Source organism: Canis lupus, chromosome 10 (genome assembly GCF_048164855.1).
Source record: "Canis lupus baileyi chromosome 10, mCanLup2.hap1, whole genome shotgun sequence".
NCBI lineage: Eukaryota > Metazoa > Chordata > Mammalia > Carnivora > Canidae > Canis > Canis lupus.
In genome coordinates this window covers 68,294,993-68,322,416 of record NC_132847.1, presented here as the reverse complement: position 1 = coordinate 68,322,416, position 27,424 = coordinate 68,294,993, and the positions used below count along the sequence as shown (strand labels likewise).

The window sequence follows — 27,424 nt, the reverse complement described above, 5'->3', positions numbered from 1 at the left end:
GGTTAAAGACTCTCTTAGCTAATACAAAAAAAATTCTCTGGATTCTTTTTAAAAAAAGATTTTATTTATTTATTTGAGAGAGAGTGAGTATGTGCGTGAGTGACAGGGGTGCAGGGAGGAAGAGCAGAGGGAGAGGGACAAGCAGACTCCACGCAGAACCCAATGTGGGCTTGATCTCACAACCTGCGTTGAAATCAAGAGGCGGAGGGCTTAACGGACTGAGCCGCCCAGGCACCCCTGGATATTTTTATACTATCTAAAGGATTAGGCAGAAGAATATATGTTCAAAAACTTAGTGTCTATTAAAAATATTACACTTTAAAAATATTTCAAGAAAACATGTAATAATTCAGAAAGGGCTTTAAGATATAGTGAATTCCATTATAAAGTGATATAGTATGAATACATAAAATCCAGAAATAAACCCCAGAGTAGTTCAGATGAGAAGGTTAGTCTTTAGTAAGGTTACATACTAATAGCTAGAACTGGCTAATTTTCCCTTTTCCTTTTCAAACAGTGCAATGGCTAAAAGGCTGAGAACAAGGGGTGTGTGTGTGTGTGTGTGTGTGTGTGTGTGTGTCAGAAATCCACAAAGTGGGATTCAGCCTTTGATATTTAAAAACAGAATATCTGAAATGGCAAAAATCACGAATGCTACTTTTTATCTTTTATAAATAAATTCAGAAGCATATAAAATACTAGATTTAGGGATGTGAATAGCATTAGGAAAACTGCTGATTTGGCCCTGTAGATATTAGGAATATAAACTTTGCACTATAGCAAATAAGATAAAACATCCTCTCAAAATAGAAAACTGTTTTAACGATATTAATCAGTTATACGGCATATCAAATAGGAATATCCTGGTCTATAAATAACTATACATCATCTCTACAGAAAATTTTATGATGATACTGGATGACAACAGAATAGAAATTTTCTATGACAGAATAGATTTAGACCCCAAATACCTAAAACATTCTTGCAGCATGGAGATTAATAACACTTATTAAGTTAATGCATTTGTCCTTAGGATAACTTTTGAGTGAAAGAAAGATGCCAGGAAGGAAATGTTTCATAAGAACACAGCTCTGAATTCGAAGTCTGGACAGCTCTGCTTCTCTATTTTCAAGAAATTGTTTATACGGTTTTCTAAATTTACGTGGCAAATTCCTAGTCTTGCAGATTTAGTAGTTTCACCACATACGTTGTGCTTGGTCTTTTGGTAATGGATTCAATTTTCTGTCTTCTCTAATTCTTTGTTTAGAAGACCATTCAGTAAGAAAACAAGTCCTGTTACGGATAACTACACCACTGGCAAGAAAGAGTCCACATGTGGCACTGGACTTGTAACATCTTACGCCAATTCTCTATTTGCAAAAAAGGCAAAAAAAAAAAAAAAAAAAAACCCACCAATATTACCACAGCTTCATGCTCCAATCATTTAAGCTATTCTTTTTTTTTTTTTTTTAAGATTTTTACTTCTTTATTCATGAGACACAGAGAAAGAGAGACAGAGACAGAGAGAGACAGAGATGCAGGCAGAGGGAGAAGCAGGCTCCATGCAGGGAGCTTGACGTGGGCCTCCAGGATCACGCCCTGGGCCGAAGGCAGGCGCTAAATCACTGAGCCACCCAGGGATCCCCTCCAATCATTTAATTTAAAAACTCTTCACATGGCCAGGATTTACTAACGTAAAGCTGTCAAACCATTTGAAACTGATTACCACATCTTCCTTCTGCGGCTAAATCTCTCCCTAAAGGGCTGTCTATGCTGACACCAAGCTGAGTGCTCAATTTTGCAGAAAATGAATTGTATGGCTTTTTCATTCTTATGTGTTTTTTCCCCTCAAGGAATAAATATTAAAATAAGTGGACTGGGGCTCCTGGGTGCCATAGTCGGTTAAGTGTCTGACTCTTGGCTTCGGCTCAGGTCATGATCTTGGGGTCCTGGCACCAGTCCCCACCTCAGGCTCAGCACAGTCTGCTTAAGACTCTTTCTCTCTCTCCCTCTGCCCCTCCCCATGCCATGTATTCTCTCTCTCAAATAAATAAAATCTTTAAAAAAACAAAAACCAAAACCAAGTGGATTGACAAGATATGTAAAGCACTGAAATATTTCAGGGCAATTAGTATAGTAACAATCCTCACCAAAGTTTAAACCCAGAAATTCAGAACAAGTACGTAGTAAATCTTCTTGCACGTGTCCAAAATTAAGTAAAATTTCTGAATTTCAACATGTTCTTTTTCCAGAATGGTTTATAATGTTCCAAATCAAATGAGGAGGAAAAACTTAAGTCCGGAATGAAATAAGACATATTTCTAGAAAACAATCTTCAAGTCGACAAAAAGCCAATAGTAAAGTTTGCTGGGCCTGGCAGTCACACAAATGTTCGTTTCAGGACTACGGGTCTCCTTGGTGACACAAGCAAGTTGTCTGTTCATTCTCAGATTTGTGGGATTTCAGTGGTTTAACTTTAGTTTCTTGGGGAACATTTGTCATTGGGCTTGGTTTTTTAAAAAGTCAATAAAATTTTTTTAAAAAGTCAATAAAATGTGGCAAGGTCCAAATTTTCCTTTAGATTGCAGATCCTTAGACTTTCCCTCTGCTTTCTTTATTTTCTATTTACACAGCTAACAAACAGTACTTTTAGTACTGTACAAAGTTTTAGTAAATAAAACTTTGAAAAAAGAATAAAAACAATCTCTTATATATGCAGTTCCTCATTTTATAATAAGTATCAAAACAGCTTTCTCCACAACCAATTTAAAGACCCCAATGGCATAAGTGGAAAAAAAGCAAAAACTAGAGCTCTTAAGATAATCTCAAATTGTAATTAAAAAAATCTTCATTCAGAAGGAGAAATCAATCATGGACTTATCCCAAATGTTCAGAATTAATGGATACATATGTTCTTGGGTTATTTTTAAAAACTCTTTCTGCAACTAAAACCCACACTAACTTCCGCAACCAATTCAATTCCATGACTATCATTTCCTGAGGACCCAACATAAAAGTTCCATAAGTAAGCTCTGAGAGTGAGTAATGGCAAAAGGGCAGGATGATGATGAAACAACTGAAATGTGACATTAAATTTCAACAAGGATAAATGCATGATTCTAAGCTATTCTGAGATTTAATATCAATGAAAATATTCTTCATTAAAAAAATTCTTTGCATTTACCCACATAATGTAGGACTTGAAAACCTTCCATTTTTCTTATTGCAAAGCTTATTTTACAGTTAATTTTACTTGTATCATTCTTTCTAAATTACAAAGGAATACTTCTTACACTTTCACATTTGAAGAAAATCAAGTGATTTTTTAAAAATTACATACTACATTTATTGGATAGATATTGCATGCATGCTTCACATCTCTAAAATTATTAAACACACACATAAACTAGAAGAAAAACACATAATTGTTTTGCTTCAACTTAGCTTCAAATACCTAGACTTCCACACTTTAAAAGCACTAATATAAAAACAACACTAAAAAATAACTGAATTATACTTGTGTCTACATACTTAATAAGAGCTGCATTAAGGCTATCACATCTGTGTCTTCTCTATTCTTTTCACTGATGCTACCAAGAAAAATAAGAGCTAAAAGAAAAGAAATAAGAGTGTGAAAAACAGTCACCATGAGAAGTGTGGTGGATATATTATCTTCCTCCTCACTAGTTGGGATACACTGTTCTAAGGAAATAGGGCAAGAGTCTCCAAAGGGCAAAAACTATGGAGAAACTGAGACAGTAAGGGTAAAAACTGACAGAAGTGAACAGGGACCTTGGAGGAAAATTCAAATCAAGCAGCTAGAAATGTAAAAACACATTCAAAAGCAGTGTTTCAAACAGGCAGCTTAAAAAGCGGCAATCAAGCTGCCTACATAAATCAAGAAACAGTCAATTCTCCTAAGAAACTACAGGTGGAATATCAAAGGGAAGAGATAAAAAGAATACTGTCACCTCAAGAAAACTGGGAGTTCGCCAATGAAGGAATATGTTGAGTTCACAGATCTACAGATTGTATAGATGAATGATACAAACAACACAACAAACAGTAGACTACTACTCAGCCATCAAAAGGAATGAAATCTTGCCATTTGCAAGACATGCATGGAACTAGTGGATATTTTGCTGAGCGAAATAATCAGAGAAAGACAATTATCATATGATCTCATTCATATGTGGAATTTAAGAAACAAAACAGAGGATCATAGGGGAAAAGAGGAAAGGAAAAAAAAAGATGAGGTGAACCATAAGAGACTCTTAATTACAGGAAACAAACTGAGGTTTGCTGGAGGGGAGGGCATGGGGGGATAGGGTAACTGGGTGATGCGCATTTAAGAGGGCACAACATGTAACGAGCACTGGGTATTATATAAGACTGACAGATCACTGACTTCTATCTCTGAAACCAATAATACATTATGTTAATTGAATTTAAATAAAAATAATTTTTTAAAAACAACAAACAATACATATGGCATTAAAACCCAGAAAGATAAAGAAATTAGAAATTAGGTATGAGGAAGCCCCATCTTACTGCTAATTATAACCTATTCTTGGCTCAAAAGCCAGATTCTCAAGGTAATTTACATTTACTTCTAGCTATCTTGCATCCCATCTCAGATCACTAAACGCTGCTTTTTCTCTCTCACTGCCTCTTCTTCTCGTCATTCACATATGCCTCTCATGGAACAAGATTTTTTTTATTCAAACTGCCAGGCACTTAACAATGTCTGAGTTCCAGGAGGTCTACTCTGGGATTTCTAATTCAGATGGACATGCAGGTGGTTACAAGATTACAAAAGGAAATCTGTCCCCTTCCTCAACTCCATTTCTGTCCTGTGACTACTGCTATCACAGCATAAATTGTATGAGACCGACATTGTTGTGCATTTTTAATCCCTTCACCTTTTACAGTCAACATGGCTCTTTACGAGAGAAACACGAGAGAAAAGAATCTCACCCATTTCTAATGAGTTCAAGGTTGTACTTACTTTGGGGTAATCCAATTCGAAGAATGTCTCCAAGTTGTTGATTAGGTTAGGATCTACACCTTTCAGTGGCTTCAGAAGAGACACACCCGGGAGCTTGCTATATGGCTGTTTGTCCGTTGCCTTCTTGTTGAGGTGTAATCGGCTAAAAAGCAAATAATATATACATTATTTCTGGATAAAGTATGTGTGAGGCTATCGAGAAATTACTAAATTCTAAGTTTTATTTGTTTACTTGTTTTTTTTAACTTTTATTTTTTAATTTTTATTTAAATTCAATTTGCCAACATACAGTACAACACTCAGATATCTGAAAATGAAGCAAAGTAACCAGAGAAGTGCCCAGTTTAGGAAAACCAGAATGAAGAAGATTGAATGTTCCAATGAAGGCTGGAGTTTAAGACTGTTGTTTATGGTTGTACTCTCAGTGCTTAGAGAACTATGCCTAGCAGAGAGTAGGCATTCAATAAATACATGGTGAAGAAATGAATTATAGTGTTAGCCCACATGTTAACTGCCCTTCCTCCCAAACTGCCATCAAAGTGGACCAAGAACTATATAAACAGTGGGGGGTGGGGGGTGGGGAGAGGAGTTCCTATCTTCCCCAGAAAACCAGAGAAGTATAACCAGAAAAATCTGAGAAATTTCTATAACAAGCAGCCTACATAACACACAACTGAAAGAAGTATTATGCTACTGGCACAGCAAGCAAGAAAATGGGTAAGTAGCAGAACTTCTAATATTCACAAGCTCAGAATGGCAGGGGCAGAACAGAGGGAATTTGAAAGTATGAAAAAAAATCTCTATGATGAAAAAAAATGTCTATTAATGACATTGGAAAATATACCACCACCACTACACAGATAAGTTGGCCAAGGTTCTCAGCGCTGGTCCATCCCAAGGGTGCCACAGCAAAAGGCTCCTAAGGAGGGAAGCCATGCGAATTAATGAAAGAATTTGCCCCAGTTAATGCTCATGGTGTGACAACAAAGAGAAGAGATGCCTTTCAGCAGAGTGGTGATGTTTCTAAAGGAAGTCACTGAATCCTTCCTCCTCCTCATAAGCAAGTCTCCAAGCACTCAACAGTAATTAGAGGTTAGAACGATCACGGGACCATGTGCAAGATATTTTAAGACACACGTTCTTCCACATTTTAACATCTCTGAAATCGATGGCATCTTAACAATTGGTGGCAGCCAGATGGCAGTCCTAAATTAGTAGCATGAAAACCAGCCAATGAAACCTTCTAGAAGATCAAGAAAACACCATAATCAATGCATCTTTGATTTGATGAAATACACCATTAATCTATGAATGACTTCTGAAAGTACACCACTATCATCATCCACAGCAGTTAGCCCTGGGCTCATGCTCAGTTAATTAAAGGCCATAGCGAATATCCAACATTTCAGATAAGGCCATAAAACATTTTACAGAAAGAAAAATGGGTTACCTACAATGGAAAAAAAAATTTAAACCAGTAAGAGATTTTTTTAAAAAATAAGATAGTATCAATTTCTGATATACAACCTCCAAATGCCAGAAAATAATAGGGTATCATTTCCAACAGTGCTGCTCATTGTGGTTCGTGGATAAGTTGCATTTTTACTGGTCTGCGATGAGAAGAAATGAAGAGAAAGCATTTAGAAACATTTACAGCAATTTGACATTTCCATGCCATCCAAGCACGTGATCAGTATTTATTTTTATTGTAGTTTACCAAAGTATCAGTCTATGCCAGACTGGAAAAATTTTAAAGAGCTGATCTTCTGCCATAGATAGTTAGGAAAATATTCATCTAGCAAGTTCATCTAGAGGATGGACAGAGGTAAAACCATGATCTAAAACTTATACAACCACTGGGGTGCCTGGGTGGCTCAGTTGGTTAAGCATCCGACTCTTGATTTTGGCTCAGGTCATGATCTCAGGGTCATGGGATCGAGCCCTCAATGAGTGTGGAGTCTGCTTAGGATTTTCTCTCTCCCTCAATCCCTCCCTGCCTCATGGGTACACCAAGCTTTCTCTCTCAAAAAATAAAATAAGGGGTGCCTAAATGGCTCAGTCACATAAGAGAAGTCTCCCTGTCACCCCTGTCCCTCATTCTCAGCATTATTAGTTTCTTGTCCATCTTTCCAGAGACTTTTAAAAAATGCATATAAAAGCCAACACACACACGTACAAATCTAACATAATATTTATAATGTTTAATAGAAATGCATTAAAAGCATGTTTTAAAATACATGAGTGAACTGTTAGAAAAATAGAGAAAACCTCCCAGGTCAGAAATGTGGAGAAATCTATGAGGGAGTGCTGGATGCTTGCCCCAAGGCCATCTGTTAGTCCCTGATGATCTAGAGATGGAGACAAGCCTGAGACAAGAATGATGGGACCTCTGTTCTGTCCATCTTGTATAAATACAGAATCCCTGAAAGACAAAATAGAAAAATGCTGGCCCACAGAGCAAAGATGGGGATGCTGCCTTCTTGGATTCACTCCTGAATGAAGTGAATAAAAGGAAAAAGTCTTCCAAGAGAACACCCAACACATGGGTTTGGAACCCATAACACAAATTACCTGTGCTGCTTGAACAAAACCCAAGAGAAAGGATGAGAGACCATCCTAGGTGAAGAAAACACTCAATGTCTAGAAATAAAAAATATAATCATTCACATTTGAAACGCAATAGACAGAAGAATGCATGTACAGCTTAAAAGAGAACTAGACAACTGGAATCTAGATTTGAAGAAATTATCCAGAATGCGGCAGAGAGAATGGGAGGCAAGGCACTGAAATCCTGGAACAGTTTGAGACATGGAAGACAAAATAAGGCCTGGAATCCCAGGAATTTTTTCATATTTTCCCACTGCATGATCATGAAGTGCTATTAAACTTATCGAAACATGCACAAGGTCGACCAATACAGAGAAACCCAGCCCACTAGCTCACTGAATTTGGCAAATCTTTAAATTAAAAACAAGGATAACTTAAACAGCGTTAAATAGTCCAGGACTGATCCTACGTCCCCCTCTTCCCTTCCTCTTTATTAAGACATTTTACTTTAAATGCTAATAGAGATATACCTCCTGTCCTTCGGAAAGCTTTTTTTTTTTTTTTTAAACATTTTATTTATTTATGACAGATACAGAGAGAGAGAGAGAGAGGCAGAGACACAGGCAGAGGGAGAAGCAGGCTCCATGCACCGGGAGCCCGATGTGGGATTCGATCCTGGGTCTCCAGGATCACGCCCTGGGCCAAAGGCAGGCGCCAAACCGCTGTGCCACCCAGGGATCCCCGGAAAGCTTTTTGTATCAAGAATGTAGTATTTTATCAGACTCATTCTGACTCACTGAACAACAATGAAGCTCTTTCTGGTTAATACTAAATCTGAAATTTCTACTCAATTATAACCAAACTATGTCACAGGATCTTAAAAAAAAAAAATCCCATTTATCTTTCTCCCATCTCTCTCCCCCCCCCTCAACCTCCCAAATTTTCATTCCATACCCCCTAAGGAGTCATCTTGTGAAGTACCCCCTAGGATACAAGAATCCTACTTTGGAGCATATTGTTTTGATTTATGTAACATAACTGACAAAGCCCCTTGTTACAAATTATGTGAAATGTTTATCAAAAACAGTAAAACATCCATTACATCACACACCAAATCACATGGCACTACAGTGAGCACACAGTGGTGCTCCACGACTACTTGCCATTCCCTCCCTGAACAATCATTTTTGAACCCCAGATGTACACTAGGCATCATCCTGCACACTGGAGATAAAATGAACAGGGGAATTCCCAACTGCCACGGAGCTGCAGTCTAATGGAAGAGTTACACGTGTACAGAAGCTCTTCTCTACATAAAACTTTTATAGTCAACCAAACTATGTTCTAAAGCGAGAACTTTAATATAACTTTGCCCGCCACACAGAGAAAGGATGCTGGTGGGTGCCTTGGCCATGGCTAGTGTTTTGTAAGCCAATCTCTATTTTTCAAAATATGATCAACAGCCCATTTGCCCAGAGTCTCAAAAATGGCCTGAGTCCTCCAAGTGAGGTGGCTCTGACAGGGTCTACAGGGTTTACTGGTTTCAAACCGGTTTACCTCTGGTATCTCAGAGCAGGGGATCTATAGGACTAAGAACTGAACTTGAGCCCACTGCATCCACCCATTGCACTGGATTTATCATGGGTGCCCATTTCCACCCTTGACCTAAAGCAGGTGACTCACTTTCTGTCAGGATCCTTTGTACAGTCCTTCCTCAGTTGGAGGTTCTACACCAGAAATCCAGTTCTACCTTCCCATCATGCATCTGGCTTGCAGGGCCTTGTCTTTCTTTTAAAGGGCGGGGAAGAGTACTTTTTATTGATATGTAACACATAAAGTCACATGTGTGTATACAGCTCAATGAATCTTCTCAGAGTGAAACACCCATAAGCAGGACCCAGATCGAGAAGCAGAATATTACTGGAATCCCAGAAGCCCTTGTGCGTCCCCATCTACTAACTACCCTCCTCCTCAAGGGTAATGACTTCCAACACACCAATTCTGCCAATATTAGAATTTTATCTCAAGGGAATCCAATAGGATGTACTCAATTGTATCTGGTTTCTTTGACTTCATGTGTTTGTGAGATTCATTTTTGCTGTTACATTTAGTTATAGTTCATTCATTTCTTAAAAAGAGTCATTTATTTTGAGAGAGAGAGAGAGTGAAAGAGCAAGTGGACATGCACAAGCACGAGTGGCAAAGGGGGTGGAAGAGAGAACCTCAAGCAGACTCTGCACTAAGCTCAGGGCCCAACGCAGGGCTGGATCTCACAACCCTGAGATCATGATGAGCCCAAACCAAGAGTGGGACACTCAACCGACTGTCCCATCCAGCTGCGCCTAGTTCTTCATTCTTATTGCAGCCTATATTCCTTGTATTAATACACCACACTTTATTTAGCTACTTTCTGTTGATGGGCATTTGGGTTATTTCCAATTTGCAGCTAATACATTTAGTCTGCAGCCTTGTCTCTGTCCTTACAAAAGTATCAAAAACCCTGGCCTAAACCCCACCCCACCCCCCGGACTTACACTTTCAGACAAGATGAAGAGATAGAGGTTGGATCTGCTTGTCTACCTGAAGCAATTTTTTAAAAAATCAGACAAGATGTGGGAAACAAATGGGAAACGGTGGCTTTTAAGATACTGGACATAAGATAAAGGAGGACAGTGACTCCTACGACATGGAAAACAGATGAAGTCAGTGCTCCAACTGCCCCAGCTCACCGCTTTGAGACCAGTGTTTCTCAACACTTATATACACGATGCCCACAGGTAAAAATCACAATGTAATGGATCAGTTGCAGAGCTTACGAAGCTTATTTTTACAAGCATCTCAAATGATTCTGATGCAGGCTCGCAGTGAACCACACTACAGTAGACTATAAATTCTCCAGGCTCCAGCAAAATAATGATAAATAGTACATTTATCTCAATTAAAAAAAAACATTGACTAAATAAGAGTAAATAAATACATACAGAACTCAGAAGGTAAGGTTAGTCTAGAGGTAAAAATACGGAGCCATCCAGCGTTTGTTAAATACATAAGCTCTACCTGGGAGCTGACGGTCTTACAGGGCCAGTAATGCATGAAGAGGACTATGTGTGAGTCGCCCAAGAAGCAGAAAGAAAGGCAGGAAGAAAGGATTTACTAAAAAAGGCTTTATCTGGTGAAGCTGTTTTCTTTTTGAAAGTGGTCAAGGAAGAGCAACACTGAATGCAGCTGAGAGGTCAAGAAAAGAAATGAAATGCCCACCTGATTGTGTGGACTTGATGCCCTTGAACTCTGCGGGCAGGGGTAAATGAAAACAGGCTAAGAAGGAAATGAATGAGAAGTGCAACGGGATAACAGGGAATAAACACTAGATCCCCTGACATTTGACCTGAATAAAAGTTACTCTGGCCTGAACAACTAAGATGGGGAAAGGTTTTTCAGTTTAATTTTTTTTGGGGGGGGGGATATTTTTTTTTTAATACTTGAGTATATAGAGTGAGAGAAAAGTTAAAATAATTAATGGCATGATAGGGCCCAGTGTGAGAAGCAGGAATTAGGAAAATCTGACAAGACCAAAGGTAAGAAGGGTGAAGAGTTGGAAAGAGGTTCTGCCAATAATGCGTGACGGAGGATAAAAAAAGAAACAAAAGCACTGCCAGACGGCACCGAGGCTCGGCGGAGACCTGAGACCATGAATGTGTAGTAGTACTAACCCACATGGCTGAGTGGTCACCCTCTGCGCGACGTGGAAAGTTGAGACGCTATAAATTATGAGATGGGTTCAGGATAACAAGGCAGACTGATAGGAGGGAAGGCGAGGGGCAAGATGAGGCAGCGATGAACTCTGAGTTCTGGCTAGATGGCCGGTTCCAAGAAACCAAGAGATAACAGGTGGATGATGCCACAACTGTGGATACATAGCCTAGGGCAGTTATTCTCAACCTTGACTGCACAAGAAAATCACCTGGGGAGTTCAAAAAATCCTGACGCTCAGACCAATTAAACCAGAATGTCTAGGGCTGAGACACAGGCAAGGAGTATTTTTTTTTTTTTTTAAGGACTCCCCTGGTGGCTCCGAAGTGCAGTCAAAGCTGAAAACCATGGACCTGAGGAAGACTAGATCACTGTAAAAAGAGAAGAATGTGAGAAGAGGTGGAAGCTCGGGAGGATCGCAGTTCTGGGATGGCTAAAAACAAGAAGGCCGAGAAGGGGCAGGTCAAGTGGTATGAGAATGGGGGAGAGGTGCAGACAAGAAGTAGGGGTTCCCTCCACAGTACTCTCAGTGTTGCCAGTTATCAGAAACGAAAGAGTCACAGCAACTGGAGAAAGTCCCATACAGATACTCTATCCCTGTGGACTACTTCCGGGGTTATTTTTAGGTTATCACTGGCTGTATAGAGCCACATGCTGGTTTAAGAGCCTGGGCTGGAGCAGATCACCTGGATTTTTATACCAGCTTCACAGTGAACTGAGTATCCTTGGGTAAATTACTTCTTTAACTCTCTTTTTTTAAAAAAGGGGGGATGATTAGTACCTACCTCATAAAGCAGTGAGAAACAGATGAGATTGAGCCACAAAGTTAACATTCAATGACAGCTGTTATTGATAATTTTTTAAATTTAAGGACATTTTCCACTTCTCCAAATTACTATAGTTCTGGTAAGAGATTTAGAAATGGCAAACGTTGATAAGGCTTATACACCAGAATGGAAGAACTAGAAATTCATATGCTTAAAGATTCTTTCATAAATATTTAAATATTAAACCATTATGATGGGTCTTTTTATTTTTTAAAAATTTTGGGGGTTTTTTTGTGTGTTTTTTATTTTTTTTTTTAAGATTTTGTTTTTGATTAATCTCTTTACCCAATGTGGGGCTCAAACTCACAAACCCAAGATCAAGAGTCACATGCTCCATTGACTGAGCCAGCCAGGCGCCCATGTTGTTGTTTTGGGGTGGTTTTTTTTTGGAGAGCGCAAGAGTATGAGCACTTGGAGTGGGGGTGGGGGGCAGATGGAGAGAGGGAGAGACAGTCTTAAGCAGGCTCCACGCTGAGCACAGAGCCCGACATGAGGCTCAATCTTGCAGCCCTGAGATCATGACCTGGGCTGAAATCAAGAGTTGGATGCTTAACCAACTGAGCCACCCAAGCACACTCGGGGTTTTTTTTTTAAACATAAAACCACTGTGGTGTATTAAGAAAGATTAAAAGGGGAAAGGGGTATCATCAAAAGTCCCAAATCATGATCAAAACAGAAGTCAAAACAAGGCATAAAACATATTTAATGCAAAATTTAAATTATATGCAAAGCTAAAACTACGCCCAATATTTAGGAACCATTTTATATTTGTAAGAGCTCATCTAAAAACATAGAGGCAACAGAAGCATGACAGTGAGGAACATTAAATATCACCAGTGATCCACTGAAAGTGGCTTGAGCTCTCCTTTTAAATCACTGGAGAGGTTCTCAGTTGGGCAGAGGTGCTGCATACTCCTGGCTTCTCTGAATTCCTCTACCCTCAGCCTCACTCAAAATGTGGGATTCTACTGCCACAAAAACCCTTCCTTCCTTTGGCTCCGCTACCAGGAGAGCTCCCACACTCAGAGCTGAGAGCCGAGGGCAGACACAATGAGCAAAGTAACTCCCAGTTACTATGTAATCCAAGCACACTGCCTTCTAGGATGGAGACGTGTTGAGGGATTCCAGAAGAGACTGTTTTGTTGACCATTAAATCACTATACCCAGTGCAGTCCCCAGAGTAAATGCTACAAAGCAGCCTTCTCACCCCAGTCCAGGCCAGGGGGAGGCCGGGAAGGGGGACTCTCTGAACAACCCCTACCACCTGGAAAGCCCCCAATCCAGTGGCAGCACGCCTTAGGCCTTGAGCCAAGCAGAACCATCATTTGGGATTTTAATAATCACCTTAGTTCTCTATGAACGGGCTCCCTGCATGGAGCCTGCTTCTCCCTCTGCCCATGTCTGCCTTTCTCTCTCTCTCTCTCTCTCTCTCTCTCATGAATAAATAAATAAAATCTTAAAAAAAAAAACAAAAAACAAATACAATCTCCCCCTTCTAACACCTACATCCATTTGATTTTCATAATTTGATTTTATGACACTTTCAGGAACACACTGGATACAAAAGGAATGTACCTCCGCTATGTCTGGTCGATGGTTTTGATTAGTTTCATTTTTAAAGAATAAAATGATCCTGGAACGTGAGTAACCAATGTTGGAGAGACAGAAAGCACAGGACAACTTCCATGTGTTATTCCCGAGGAATGATTTCTAAGTTAAATTCTCAATCAGAAGCTAGTCACTCTCTGTTGCAAAGCCCAAAATCACAGAATGGAGCCCAGTGCCCTCGGGGCAGCGGGGAGGAGGCGCTGGCGGCGCACCTGCGGGGCTGGACCAGCGGTGGGATGGGGAGCAGGGGAGAGACCGGCCTTCAGGGTCCTGCTTTCCACTGGGGCCTAAAAGGACATCTATTCAGGGAACATTTCAAAGAGCCCCAAGCGACTGGTAAGAACTATTCAGGGGCCCTACTGGACTTTATAGCAGGTTTAGCTTGACGGGTCCTAATCAGCTCTTGGCACAAGGGTTTTCAACTTCTGAGCTGATGGAACGGTTTCATCATGGGTGATTTTTATTTCCTAATAGCTCAGTCTCTAGAATTGTTGACTCTTCTTCATCGTTTTGGCTTAGGGTTTTCTTCTTATCTTGTAGTTCCTCTCCCTGCTTTCTCTCTGCCTTTCTCACAAGTTGTTGATTTGATGGTGTGTGCCACTTTAAATGACTTATTTTACTGGTTCACACATTCTTTTTTTTAGATTTATTTATTCATGAGACACACACACACACACACACACACACACACACACACACACAGGCAGAGACACAGGCAGAGAAAGAAGCAATCCCCCCAACGTGGGACTCAATCTCAGAACCCTGAGATCTTTACCTGAGCCAAAGGCAGGCGCTCAATCACTGAGACACCCAGGTGTCCCTACCGGTTCACATTCTAATTTCATTCTGAGCAGGAGGGAAGCTGGTATGAAGGGAGACCTCGACTGAAGGGGCTGGCAGCAGCTCTGCAGCAATCTTAATGCAAAGCCATACCTCCCAGAAGTGCAGCACAAGAACCTCACACAAAGCCCTGAAGGGAGAATAAAGATTCCTGGCCGGCAAAGGTCACCTTGCTTAACGTTAAGCCCCAGATAGTGCGCTTTTTTACAGTTCTGCTACGGGGCTCAGTTGAACCAATTTATCTGACTCTTGGAATTTATCTCCTCTGCTCTATGCCACCAAGCTTGTTAATACGTCGTGTAAAATTAGGCTGACTGTTATATCAGCAGGCCCCTGCTTCACAGAGTCCATGCCTGCAATTTCCCATGATAAAAGGCTTCTGTTGTTATTACTTGTGACTCTGCCCTGGAAGGCTGTCGCTGTGTGTTTATGATCGGAGTATGTCATGATTAATGCCACTTCCATATTGCACTTATCTTTTCAAAAACAGTAGGGCTTCTTCAGCAACAGAAAGGAACACCTTCTGGTACAACCTGAACTCTGCAGACACAAGATTCCCCACAGAACACATAATAGCCAATAGTGACTTAGCCTTATGGGAAAACAACAACTATTTCCACTGGGCAGTGGACTTACACACTACAGAGTACAAAAGATTCCACTGCCACTGAAAACAAGTTGGAGATCTTTATTAATTTTAACCACCCCCCCAATCCCAACTCACTGACCCTTTGATGACAACAGAGCTGGACCTAGTATATGGGATATGGATAGAGCATGGTGTTTGGCTAACAGCAACTAAGACAGGCACTCAGCAGAAGACATGGACTGAGCACATAGTGCTCAAAAACACAGGAGACCCTCAAACATAACCACACGCTCAAACTCTTTTCAAATCAAAAGGAACTAATGGCACTATCCTAATGTTCTGCTATAAAATTCCCTACAGCAGAATGTGACATTTCAACTATTCTGTGTATAAAATAAAATTCTGTGGATTTGCATCTCAACCAACTCAGGAGAACACTGGGCTTTGCATCCCCTGCCAAGTCAGATCTTAGTGTAAAAATTATTTATGACAAGACGGGCATTCCCATAGGGAAACTTTGGGGAGGGGATCAGACTTGTAGGTAAGCATGTTATTAATAGAACTCTGTTTCTATTTTAGTCTGCAATTAATTAGAAATAGTGAAATAAAGATTCCATTTGGTCCAATAAATTTCATTAAAGTCCATCACCACTGAAAGCATCCCCAAATCGGATCATCTACCTCAGATCACAATGGCCAAATGACGCTGAACTAATGACACTGAAAAAAATCCACCATTACTACTGGAAAAAACTCAAAGTTCATTCATTCAGCCAGCAACAACTGAGTGCCTAGTACACACTGGAGATAGAACAGTAAATAAGACACTATCTAACCCTCAAGAGCTTACAATCTAATTGGGAAAAGAGACAGCTGAACGCACATTTATAATTCAGAAGGGTAAATTCAAGGCACTAAATTATAAGAAGGGCTTTATATAGCAAAAAGCTAAGTCTAAATAGACCTGGGTGAGTAGACGTTAAAGAAAAATGAAGAGAGGGAGGAGGGGGAAAAAAGGAAGGAAAGATAATTCTAAAGAAAATACACAGCATATTCAGAGGAATGTCAGTGATTCAATGTTGCTGAAGAATTAGGTACAACGGCTCAGCTCCTGAAGAACTGTGCATGTCTTGTTGACGCGCTTGCATGTTAACCTGAAGGCACTGGGGGAACCATGGTAAAATTATAAGCACATGATCTAAGATTAGTGCTCCAGGAGGATAAGGCTACAGTTAGAAAAATAAAGAAGAAAGGGAGCAAGGCTGTTGGTAGAGATACCAGTGAGTGGAGATAGTTTCGATAATCTAGAGTACAGAGAAGATCATGATGTAGGAAAAGGGTGGGATGATGAGTTCACAGGCATCACGGAATGTTAACGCTAGATTACAATGGTCAGCTCGCTTTTTAAAGCTATCACACTAACATCCAATTATTTGATATCTTCCAGGTTCAGGTTAAAGGGGCTCAACTGCCTCATTCATTCACCCAAAAAGTGGTCCAGGCAGCAATAACCCTGACTGATCAACAGGTGACCACAGTCCAGAAGATCCTCAGAACTGAACCCAGAAAAGCAGCTCTCAATTTACATTCTGCTACGGCTCAGAACACCAAAGTATTAATGAATTTAAGGCAAAGATCATACTTGCTAAAAATAACATACGAAATACTAAAATTTACATTAAAAACAATTTGTTTCTGACAGGATGTTCACAGACCTCCAGATACGGTATTACTTTTCACTCAAAAGCCGTGCAGCAGGTATACATGTGGCTGTGCCAAAAAGGTTAGAAAAAGTAGAATGAACTGAAAATTCCAGGGAAAGACCTCTGCTTTACTAGAGGGCAGTTAATATTTACAGATACAAGAAGTATTTCCACACTAGCCTGGCACCTCCAGACAATTAAAAGATAAAAGCCTAGCACTGAACACTACAGAGGACAAAAAATAATAATCCAAGAAGAGGGAGAAATGAGAAGAAAGCGAAGAAAAAGAAGGGAGATGGAGGGAAAGGCGGCAAGGTGCGTGGCTCAGATACCCTTATCATCCAGTAATATGGCTGCCAAGACCTAAAAAGAGAAGAAAATGACTGGTTCTAGACTTCTGCAGGATTTCACCACAGCTCCCAAGCTACCAAACTACACTAGTTCTCAAAAAGGAAAAACTCATGAAGATCACTTAACCAATTCTGCCCACTGAGGTTAGAATCAGTAGTTATTTTTAGGAGATTACAAAAAATAAAATAAAATCTTGAGAATTAAGAGCTCTGAACTTCAATACTCTAATCTGAATATGATCTTGAGAACATTATAGGCAGTAATCTCACAAACGTCCGCCATCCAGAATATATTACAAAATGACTAAACATCAGTTCAATATTAAAATTGGAAACTGGGGTGCTTCGGTGGCTAAGTCGGTTGGGTGTCCCAGTCTTGATTTCGGTTCAGGTCATGATCTCAGCATAGTGGGATCAAGCCCCACATCAGGCTCCCTGCTCAGCAGGGACTCTGTTTCTCTCTCTCTCTGCCCCTCTCCCCTCATGCTTGCTTTGTCTCTCAAAAAAATAAATAAAATATTTTTTTAAAAAAGGAATGGCTTTCTAGTTTATAAATTATCTCAATTTTTTTTAAATTGCAGACTTATATGAATTGTGAGACACTTGTGAAATCTGAATAATTTGAGAAAGAACTGTTCATTGAATTAATCACACTGAGCTCCCTTTTTTTTTTTTAAGTTTACTTACTTATTTTTTAGTAATCTTTACATCCTACGTGAGGCTCAACTTCACAACCCTGACATCAAGAGCTGCATGCTCAGCCAACTGAGCCAGCCAGGCGCCCCTGAGCTCTGTTTTTAAAAACAGGCCAATACTTAGCTCTGTCTCTTTCTAAGGGGACACAATTCAGTAGAACATTGAATCTAACTGGATGCCATTACACACACTATTTAATTTTAAACAATAACCAATTGGTTTTTAAAAGTTTTATAGCTTTTCTTAACCATTTATTATAATATTTGCATGACTAACATGTTTTTAACAATTAGATGTCTAAGATTCATCTCTTTAATGTGACAAACAGATAATGGAGCCATATGAGTTTTAGAAATAGGCTCCATTTCTACTAGTTGCAAGCACAAAGTTTTAGAAGGAGAGTTTCAATATCTGCTTATTTTATGTATACTTTACCTTATTTCAAAAAAGATTCGAGGACACAGAACATGTGTTTAGAAAAAAAAAACATTCTTCAATAAAATACAGAATGTTAGCACACTATTTTAACTAAAATATTGTTGCCAGTGTCCTTTAGCTTTCCTTGTCAAAATGCGGAGATATCAAGTTTGCAATTTCATTAATACGGTGAGGGGGAGGGGCACAAACCCCAGTTCTCGGCTGAAAAGAACTCATTAAACTGAGAAATATCTTTATTTTGGGATGCCTGGGTGGCTCAGTGGTTGAGAGTCTGCCTTTGACCCAGGGCATGATCCTGGGGTCCCACAGGAGGGTCCCGATGGATCCTTGAGTGCCACATCAGGCTCCTTGCATGGAGCCTGCTTCTCTGTCTGCCTATGTCTCTGCCTCTCTCTGTCTCTCATGAATAAATAAAATCTTAAAAAAAAAAAAAAATACAAAGCCTCTCCATTGTACTTTAACTAAGCTAAATGTTTGCACTATTCTCAAACACTAAAAGGTATTTAGAGAAAATTTTGCTGTTCATCATTAAACACAAAATAAATAACCTAAAACAACTGTGGAGTTGTCTCAAGTCTAACAGCACAGTTTACTTGGAATATTAGGCCACATCGCTACAATTATATATTATACTATATTATGTATATAATATATACACAATTACATATATTTATATATAATTGTAGCGATGCAGCCTAATATAATATGCTAATATAATATATATAATGATAAAGTCACAAGTGTGACTTTATATAATTGAGGGGATATATCATAGTCCTATGTTGAAAGAAGTCAAATTTCTCCTGTAAATTTAATAAATCCAATTTAAAAACAAGATTTAAAAATTGCAATTAAAGAGACATCTGGGTGGCTCAGCTGTTGAGTGTCTGCCTTTGGCTCAGGGCGTGATCCTAGGGTCCTGGGACCAAGTCCCCGGGTCCCAGGATCGAGTCCCACATCGGGCTCCCTGCACGGACCCTGCTTCTCCCTCTGCCTGCGTCTCTGCCTCTCTCTCTGTGTCTCTCATTAATAAGTTAAATCTTTAAAAGAAAATGTGTAAAGGCAATAAAGTTTGCAAAAGAATGAGGGGCTTTCCTTACCAATAATAAGGTCATAAAACGTCATTAATTAAAACAGTGAATACTAGTACAAGAATAGATCAATGAAAAAAAAAGAATAGATCAATGAAACAGCACTGTGAATCTTTAAACATACAAGTATACAGAAGAATGTAGTCCATTATAAAGACAGTATTTCAGAAATGTGGAATAATCAAATAATAATTCACAAAGTGATTTAGGGACAAGGGGCTAAATATTTAGGTGAATCTAAAATTAAGGCTCTACCTAGCTCTCATCACATAACAAGGTAAGATAATGAGTACATTAAAGGATAAAAGGTGTAAAAAAAAAACAAGAAAGAAAATTCAAATTACTAAAGGAAAACAGACATTAACTATATGTGTATACAAGTTAGAAACATTAAAAAAAAAAAAAAAAGTCCTGACAACCCAAAACACAGGCACATACACTTTTCTCCAAGTTAAATATATGAACATAGTTGAAAAACAAAACAAAACAAGAAAACACACTGTGGGAAAAAAACTGCAACCTATCACAGAAAAACAATTTCATATCAAAGATGATTAACAGAGCAATAAACTGCAGCACAAAAGATTATGAGTATGTAATTTACAACTAGATAAAACTAGCATATCCATATACAAAAAAATGTTCAATGGAACCAGTAATTAAAGGAATGAAAATAAAAAACAGAACAGTGAAGAGCCCAATACTTAGTAAGGGGAAGTGGGCACCATCAAACAGTGTTACCAGGACTATAAATAGATACAACTTTTTATAGGGCAATATGTATCAAAGTTGGTGGCTTTTTTTTTTTTATGGTTTTTATTTTTTTATTTGAGAGAGAGCGATCACAAAAGCAGGGATGGGAGGGGCAGGGGCAGTGGAGAAGAGGACTCCCTGTTCAGCAGGGACGCTGAGCTCCATCCCATGACCCCTAGATCATGACCAGAGCTGAAGGCAGCCGCTCAACCTTAACTGAGCCACCCAGGCGCCCATGTATCAAAGTTTAAAATGTGCAGGCTTCTGGCCCAATAATTCTTCTTTCAGGAATGTAAACTAAGGAAATCCTCTCTCAAAGATGTACCCGTATGAATTCACCACAGTATTGTTTGTAATCTTGATGAAGTGAACACCTAAATGCCAATTAATAACAATATATATTAGTACCTCATAAATGAAAATGCCATGCATCTATTTTAAATGATGCAGAGATCATATATTTATTGACATGGGGAAAAACGGTCATGACACTTTACTGGACATCTTGTTCTCCAACCTTATTTCCAGCACTTAGAATAGTGCCTTGTACAAAAGAGCTTCCCAGAAAGCACTTACTAAATAGATTAATTTTAAAAGCAGGCTACAGAATAACCATAATGTCCAACCCCCTTCCGTCTCTCTCTCCCTTCTCTCTTCTATCTCTCTCTACACACACCCCCCCACACACACACCTGCAAAGACAGTCACAAAAGGTTAACAAGGTAAAGGAGTTTTGATGTGTGTTTAACTTTCTTTAGTTCTCTCTGTGCTAAATTCCTTATATAGAAAGCATTTTCAAAAAAGAGTTTATGATTGGAAAAAAAAAGTCACGAAATTGATTTTTAAGAACTCATATATTTAAAATGAACTTCAGAAAGTGTTCGGCGATGACAGCTCACAAACCACAAAAACTAAGATCAGCAATACCCAAGTGGCATGTTTTCTTTCATCTGCAAAGAAATATCAGTATGTCTTCTACAATGTAGCATCATTCTCCAGTGCCAAGAAACTGCCACCCTATACTAATAAAATGCAGAATTTCCAAGAGGGAAAACAGTTTTTCCGTAGTAAAAGGGGGGGGGGGGGAGAACAGCAACGAATTTCTTAAAGGTCCTCCCATCTCTTCTATTAAGACATGCCCACTTCTAGTTGGTGATAAAGATTAGTATGTATAGTCATTTTTCTTTCAGGCTAAAATGCCAGTGAGTCCGTATGAGAAATGTGCTATATTGCAATTCTTTCATTTCTTTAAAAAGGTAGATCCTATTTTAAAGATATTTAAAAAAATTGAAATCTCAGAACCAGCCACATACCTTCTGTCATGATTCATCCCACCACCCTGTTTTATATCATCCAGAGGTTTTATCACTATCTGAGATAGCCTTATTCGAATTTTTATTATGTCTCTCCCTTGCTGTAAGAATGTAAGCTCTCTGAGGACAGAAATCCCACCCTTCTCGGCACTGTGTCCCCCGTGAATGGCATCCAGCAGGCCTCGAGAAGTATTTGTTGAATTCATAATGGAAAAAAAAAAAACAAACAGAGGTGTGTGGAGGGGACAAATCAAAATGAGACTATATACATCAGGAACTAGGAAGAAAAAAAAAAAAAAAACAAAAGGAAAGCAAACCACAATGAAATGTGGTAGCTGACATGACTCAAGGCTCTAACGTCAGCCCGGAGGGTTGGTGGACATTTTTCAGGGTGGACAGGTGCTCCACACCTAGGTAAAAGCATAGAGCTTGTTCCAGGAAGGAGCAAATCCACAGGGAGGTCTCCGGGTGGCTGTGTGCAGCTCCCGGGAGGGTGCAAACCATCATCATCATCATAGAAATGTCGCCCAGGTCGAGAGAACAGCAGCAGCAGCAACACACTATATGCATCTTGGCCCAGGCGAAAAGCCAGAGGAATTCCCGACACAATGAAAGCGAGCGAGCAAGCAGCCTTCCGCCCGACACGCAGGAAGAGCTCCGTCGCCTTCCCCCGGGCCGTGCCGTCGCCCGCGGCCCCGCACCGCCCCCACTCACCCCTTCCCCCGCCCAAGGACCCCCGCCCCAGCGGTCCAGGGGGAGCGGGGACGGCGCGAGCGGGACGGGCAGCGCCTCCTCCACCCCCACCCGAGCCCGCCCGTCTCCAAAGCGCACGGCCTCCCACCCTCCCGCCCTCCCGGCCCGAGGCCCCGAGGCCCGAGGCCCGAGGCCCCGACCCCGCGCCAGCAGCCCCTCACTCACGTGTAGATGATGGCCATGAAATGCATCAGCCACAGCACCACGAAGAGGACGAACCCGAAGACGGCCATTCCCTCCAGGGCCAGGTCCAGCAGCGCCATCCCCCGGCCCGGCCCGGCCCGCTCCGGCCGCCGCCGCGGACCGCGCTCCCGCAGCAGCACAGGGTGGGCGCCCGGCGCGGGGGCGCGGGAGCCGGAGGAAGGTGGGGAGAGGAAGGGGCGGGGGGGTGGGGACGGAAGGGGCGGGCAGGGCCTGCGCGCCCCGCCCGCGCGCTCGTCCTCTCCGCGCTCCGGCCCGGGCGCGCTCGCGGTGCGGGCGCTGCGGTGTGCGGGCCCCGCGCTCGGGCTCGCCGCCCCCGCCCCCGCCGCCGCCCCGCCGCCGCCCCGCCGCCGCCCCGCCGCCCGGCCCGGCCGCTCGACTCCGCACCCTGCTCCGCCGCCGCGGCTCCGCGCACTAATCGAAACCGGCGGCCGGCGCTGCGAGTCCCCGGCGCGCCCCGCCCCGCCCTCCGGAACCGCGGCGCCCGGCCCTCCGAGGGGCGGGGCGCGCCGCTGCCGCCCGGCCCCCCGGCCCTCCCGCCCCCGGCCCCCGGCCCCCCCGCCGGCCTCGCGCCCGCTGCGTCACCGTGGCGGGCGGGAGCGCGCCCCCCGGAGGCTCGGCCGGGCGGCGCCGGACCCTCGGCGGCGCCCCGGGCCCTGCAGCCCGCAGCGAGACGCGCAGGTCCAGGCGGCTCCGGGAGGCCCGGCTCGGCCGGCCCACCGCTCCCTCCCTCCCTGCCTTCACCGACCCGAGAGCTAAAGCACCCGATCCTTCCCAGATCCGTGGGCGCCGCGAGGCAGCCTGTAATATACAAGAAACTCTCAAACTCGGGATGTAAGAAATCAATCAGTATCAAGTACCGACCCTAAGACTCCTTACGGTCCAACGGGTGGCCACCTGCGGCGACCGAGCTACTCAGATGTGGCCGACAGGCATTGTTGAAGACCAACTCCTTATTGAACTTTATACTGATTACGTGTCAAGACAATATTTGTGATATGTTGGGTTAAATGAAAAATTATCTAATGCCACTGTTTTGGTTGTTTTACTTTTCAAATGAGGCTAGCTATACCAGAAAGTTTTAAATTACATATGTGGATAGCAATGCTCTAAGATGTAAAGGGGTGGCGCACCTTGGAGAGTCAGGTAATCTAGCCTTTATCTTAACTTTAAATCAGTTCAGAGAGATGTTTTAAGCCAATACTAAATGTTTGTTTCTTTAGCCTAGATGAGTTTATATTGTTTCTTGATTGTTTTATGTTTAGACAATGTTTATTATTTCAAGTGATTTCCTTTTAAATAATCCGTGACCTCCCTTGAGAGATTTCAAAATTGAATTCAGTTTTGGAAAGAAGCTGGTTATTTTGTCGTTGGCTATTTATTATGTTTGATATTGATTAAATGAACTACCTTAATCTACAATTAAATGGTAAACTACAAAGAGTTTAATGTCTGACAACCAATTCTGCATTCACTATGGGAAATGGGATAAAGTGAGTAAGAACCATGTTTACAAATGAAACTTCCATTGTTCAGTCACTGGTTAATGAATTAAAGTTATAGCGGGATAGTGTACTACCAGCAAAATATAAATGGAAATTTTAAAACATCACTGTTGTTGTTAATTAATTCCAGGATTCACCTTTTTTTTTTTTAAAGATACTTTATTATTTATTTGAAGTAGAGTGTGCCCAGGCAGTGGGGCAGGGACTGAGGGGGGGGGGGGAGAGAGAATCTCCAGCAGATGCCATGCTGACCTAAGAGTCCCACCTGGGGCCTTGATCTCACTAAGATCATGACCTGAGCCAGAACCAAGAATCCTGTGCTTAACCCACTGAGCCACCCAGGACCCCTAGGACTCACTTTTAAAAATACTTTAACATGGGGCACCTGCGTGGTTCATTGGGTTGAGTCCCACTCTTGGTTTTAGCTCAGGTCCTGATCTTAGGGTTGTGGGACTGAGCCCCACCTCCTTAAGATTCTCTCACTCCCTCTGCCTCTCGCCCCTCTTAAAAAAAAAAAAAAAAAACTTTCACACGTTTTAACCTTTCTGAGATGGAAACGCATCTCACAGTCAGTACCATCCTTTTTTTTTTTTTAAGATTTTTATTTATTTATTCACGAGAGAGAGAGAGAGAGAGAAAGAGAGAGGCAGAGACACAGGCAGAGGGAGAAGCAGGCTCCATACAGGGAGCCTGACATGGGACTCGATCCCCAGTCTCCAAGATCACGCCCTGGGTTGAAGGCAGCGCTAAACCGTGAAGCCACTGGGGCTGCCCCAGTTAGTACCACCTTAACACCACCTGGTAGATTTTTTGTTAATCATATGTAAATAAAAGTGCATCTTACAATTCATGCCCTCTTAGATTTAGTAAACTATATCAATTGGTCAGTTAAAGCATTGTGTTATATTCTGCTTTTCTCTAAAATGTTTTTTTTTGGGGGGGGGACTTACCATGAAAGATTTTATATAGTATGATCAATAACATGGAAATGAGGCCAAGAAAGATGAAAGAAGCACATATTAAAAATTAACAGATTGGTATAATTGAATATAATCAGTAGATTAAAAAGATCAGCTATGTTGTACTTAGACCTAGTTAAATTTGGTTTTGTCCAAACCATTCTGTAGTACCTATAAAATATTAGGATTACATATTCTAAAATGAATACAGGTGAATATGCAATCCTAACACTAGAATACATAATCCTAACATTCTATAGATACTGTAAAAGTGTACATTTCTTCCATGTAGCAAGCAGCATAGGAATCTAGCAAAGACCCTGCCCACTGATCTTACTTTTTGGCAGTTAACATTTTTTTGGTTGTCTAAAAGGCCTTCTCTTTTCGAAAAACAATTTCACCGAGGTCAGGGCTTCTGAATCTTTCCAGGGACAATCCAGTAGTATTAGTATATATTAGAATTCATACAGTTTAAGGAGTAATATTTTCAGAGACAGACAAAATCCAAATATGACTGTCATTTAATGGTCCTAGATATTTTAGATTATAAAACTTTAGCAAGAAAAAAATTAAAAAATAGCTGGTTCAAACCAAGTAGCTAGAACACATTTTTGCCTTAAACCAAACCCAAACCAAAATATTTAGCTGACTTGAAACTGAAACTGAAATGAAATTATATTGGTTCTAGCCGCATGTCCCAGAAAAGATAGGTCAGAAGGCTGGGAAAACACAGGTACATAAGTTACTTCAGAGAAACAAAACAATTTATCTTTGGGAAGTTGGTAACTCTTGGTTACATTATGCCCCCAACTGCCTGTATTTAAAAAGTTGGTGTTACATTTTTTAAAGTTACATTTTCAACAATCAGAATTCCCTGATTTGGGTTGTATCTATGAAAAACATTATCTTTGGTGAGATTCTAGATAAATCAAGCTTAAAATGTGGCACTGAAAGGCTATGCACAGAAAAAAAGACAAAGAAATTACACCAGACGATTGTTTAAGTACTTGTCTTTCTTTTTAAGTATTTGTCTTTGAAGAATGAAATGTGCTGATATTATTTACCTGCCTTTTTATGTTGTTGATTTACTATAATGAGCATTATAGTTTTTATGGTGGAAAATGGTCATTTTTCTATTTTACAAAGAAGTTGATAAAAACCAAATAGAAATTTTTCATAATTTATTTTTTCAAATTATGAGTGGTATAGTCACTTTGGAAGATAGTTTGGCAGTTACTTACAAAACTAAACATACTCTTACCATATGATCCAGCAATTGCATCCTTGTTATTTACCCAAAGAGTTAAAAACATGTCCACACAAAAACCTGCACACAGATGTTTATAACAACTTTAATCATAATTGACAAAATTTGGAAGCAACCAGGTCCTTCAGCAGATGAATGGATAAATGAACTGTGGTACATCCGAACAATGGAATATTATTTAGCACCAAGGAGAAACGAGCTTATCAAGCCATGGAAGACATGGAGGAAGCTTAAATGTATATGATTAAGTGAAAAAAATCTTTCCAACTATATGACATTCTGGGAAAGGCAAAACTATGGAGATGGTAAAAAGATCAGTGGTTGTCAGAGGGAGAAGTGAGGGATAAACAGGCAAATCACAGAGGATTTTTAGAGCAGTGAAACTATTCTGTACAATACAATAATGGTAGATACATGTATTCTACATTTGTCAAAACCCATAGAATCTACAACACCAAGAGTCAATTCTAATATAAACTGTGGACTTTGGGTGATAATGATGTGTCAGTGGAGGTTCATCAGCTGTAACAAATGCACCATTCTGGTGATATTGATAGTAGGGGAGACTGTGCATGCATTAGGGCAGGGAGTATATGAGAACTGTGAGTAATTTCTGCTCAATTTTGCTTCAAGCCTAAAACTGCTCCAGAAAATAAAGTCTATTTTTTAAAAATTAATAATACTCCACTCAAAAAAATATATACGTTGAAAATGTGTCTGAATAAGATAAACTAGTTTGTCATCAGATACTAGGGCTTTGCACCTTCTAGGCACTCAAATATTTGTTGAATGAATGAATAATCTACATTGAGAGAAGTCACTGGAAAAATTGCTCACCTTTCTCCTTTGTTGGCAAATACTTTAAAAATACTTTTTCTTGGGGCACCTGGGTGGCTCAGTGGTTGAGCATCTGCCTTTGGCTCAGGGCGTGATCCTGGGGTCCTGGGATTGAGCCCAGCATCGGGCTTTCTGTGGGGAGCCTGCTTCTCCCTTTGCCTATGCCTCTGCTTCTCTCTGTCTCTCATGAATAAATAAATAAAATCTTTAAAAAATGTATTTTTTCTTTGTGGAAAAAAATACACATTAACTACCATAACCCCTCCTTCATATTATACAATTAGATCACAGACTGAGAGTAACTACATATTAGTTTGCCTAATCACAACCTGAAGACCTGCTCCAACGCCCATACTTGACCGTCAACAGCATGCTTTTTATGTCCGCAT

The 27,424-nt window shown here is 40.7% G+C and overlaps 1 protein-coding gene across 1 annotated transcript in view; it reads right to left on the bottom strand.

Annotated features, from left to right (window-relative positions):
• The window catches only part of UGCG (UDP-glucose ceramide glucosyltransferase), a 36,714-nt gene extending 14,120 nt beyond the window's left edge, over positions 1-22,594 (bottom strand). The window contains exons 1-2 of the mRNA XM_072842347.1: positions 22,432-22,594; positions 5,009-5,150 (exon numbers count right to left, since the gene is read on the bottom strand). Coding sequence (XP_072698448.1) covers positions 5,009-5,150; positions 22,432-22,529 — 240 coding nt within the window. The 5' untranslated portion in view covers positions 22,530-22,594. The remainder of the gene's footprint in view (positions 1-5,008; positions 5,151-22,431) is intronic.
• Positions 22,595-27,424: the final 4,830 nt, after the last annotated feature.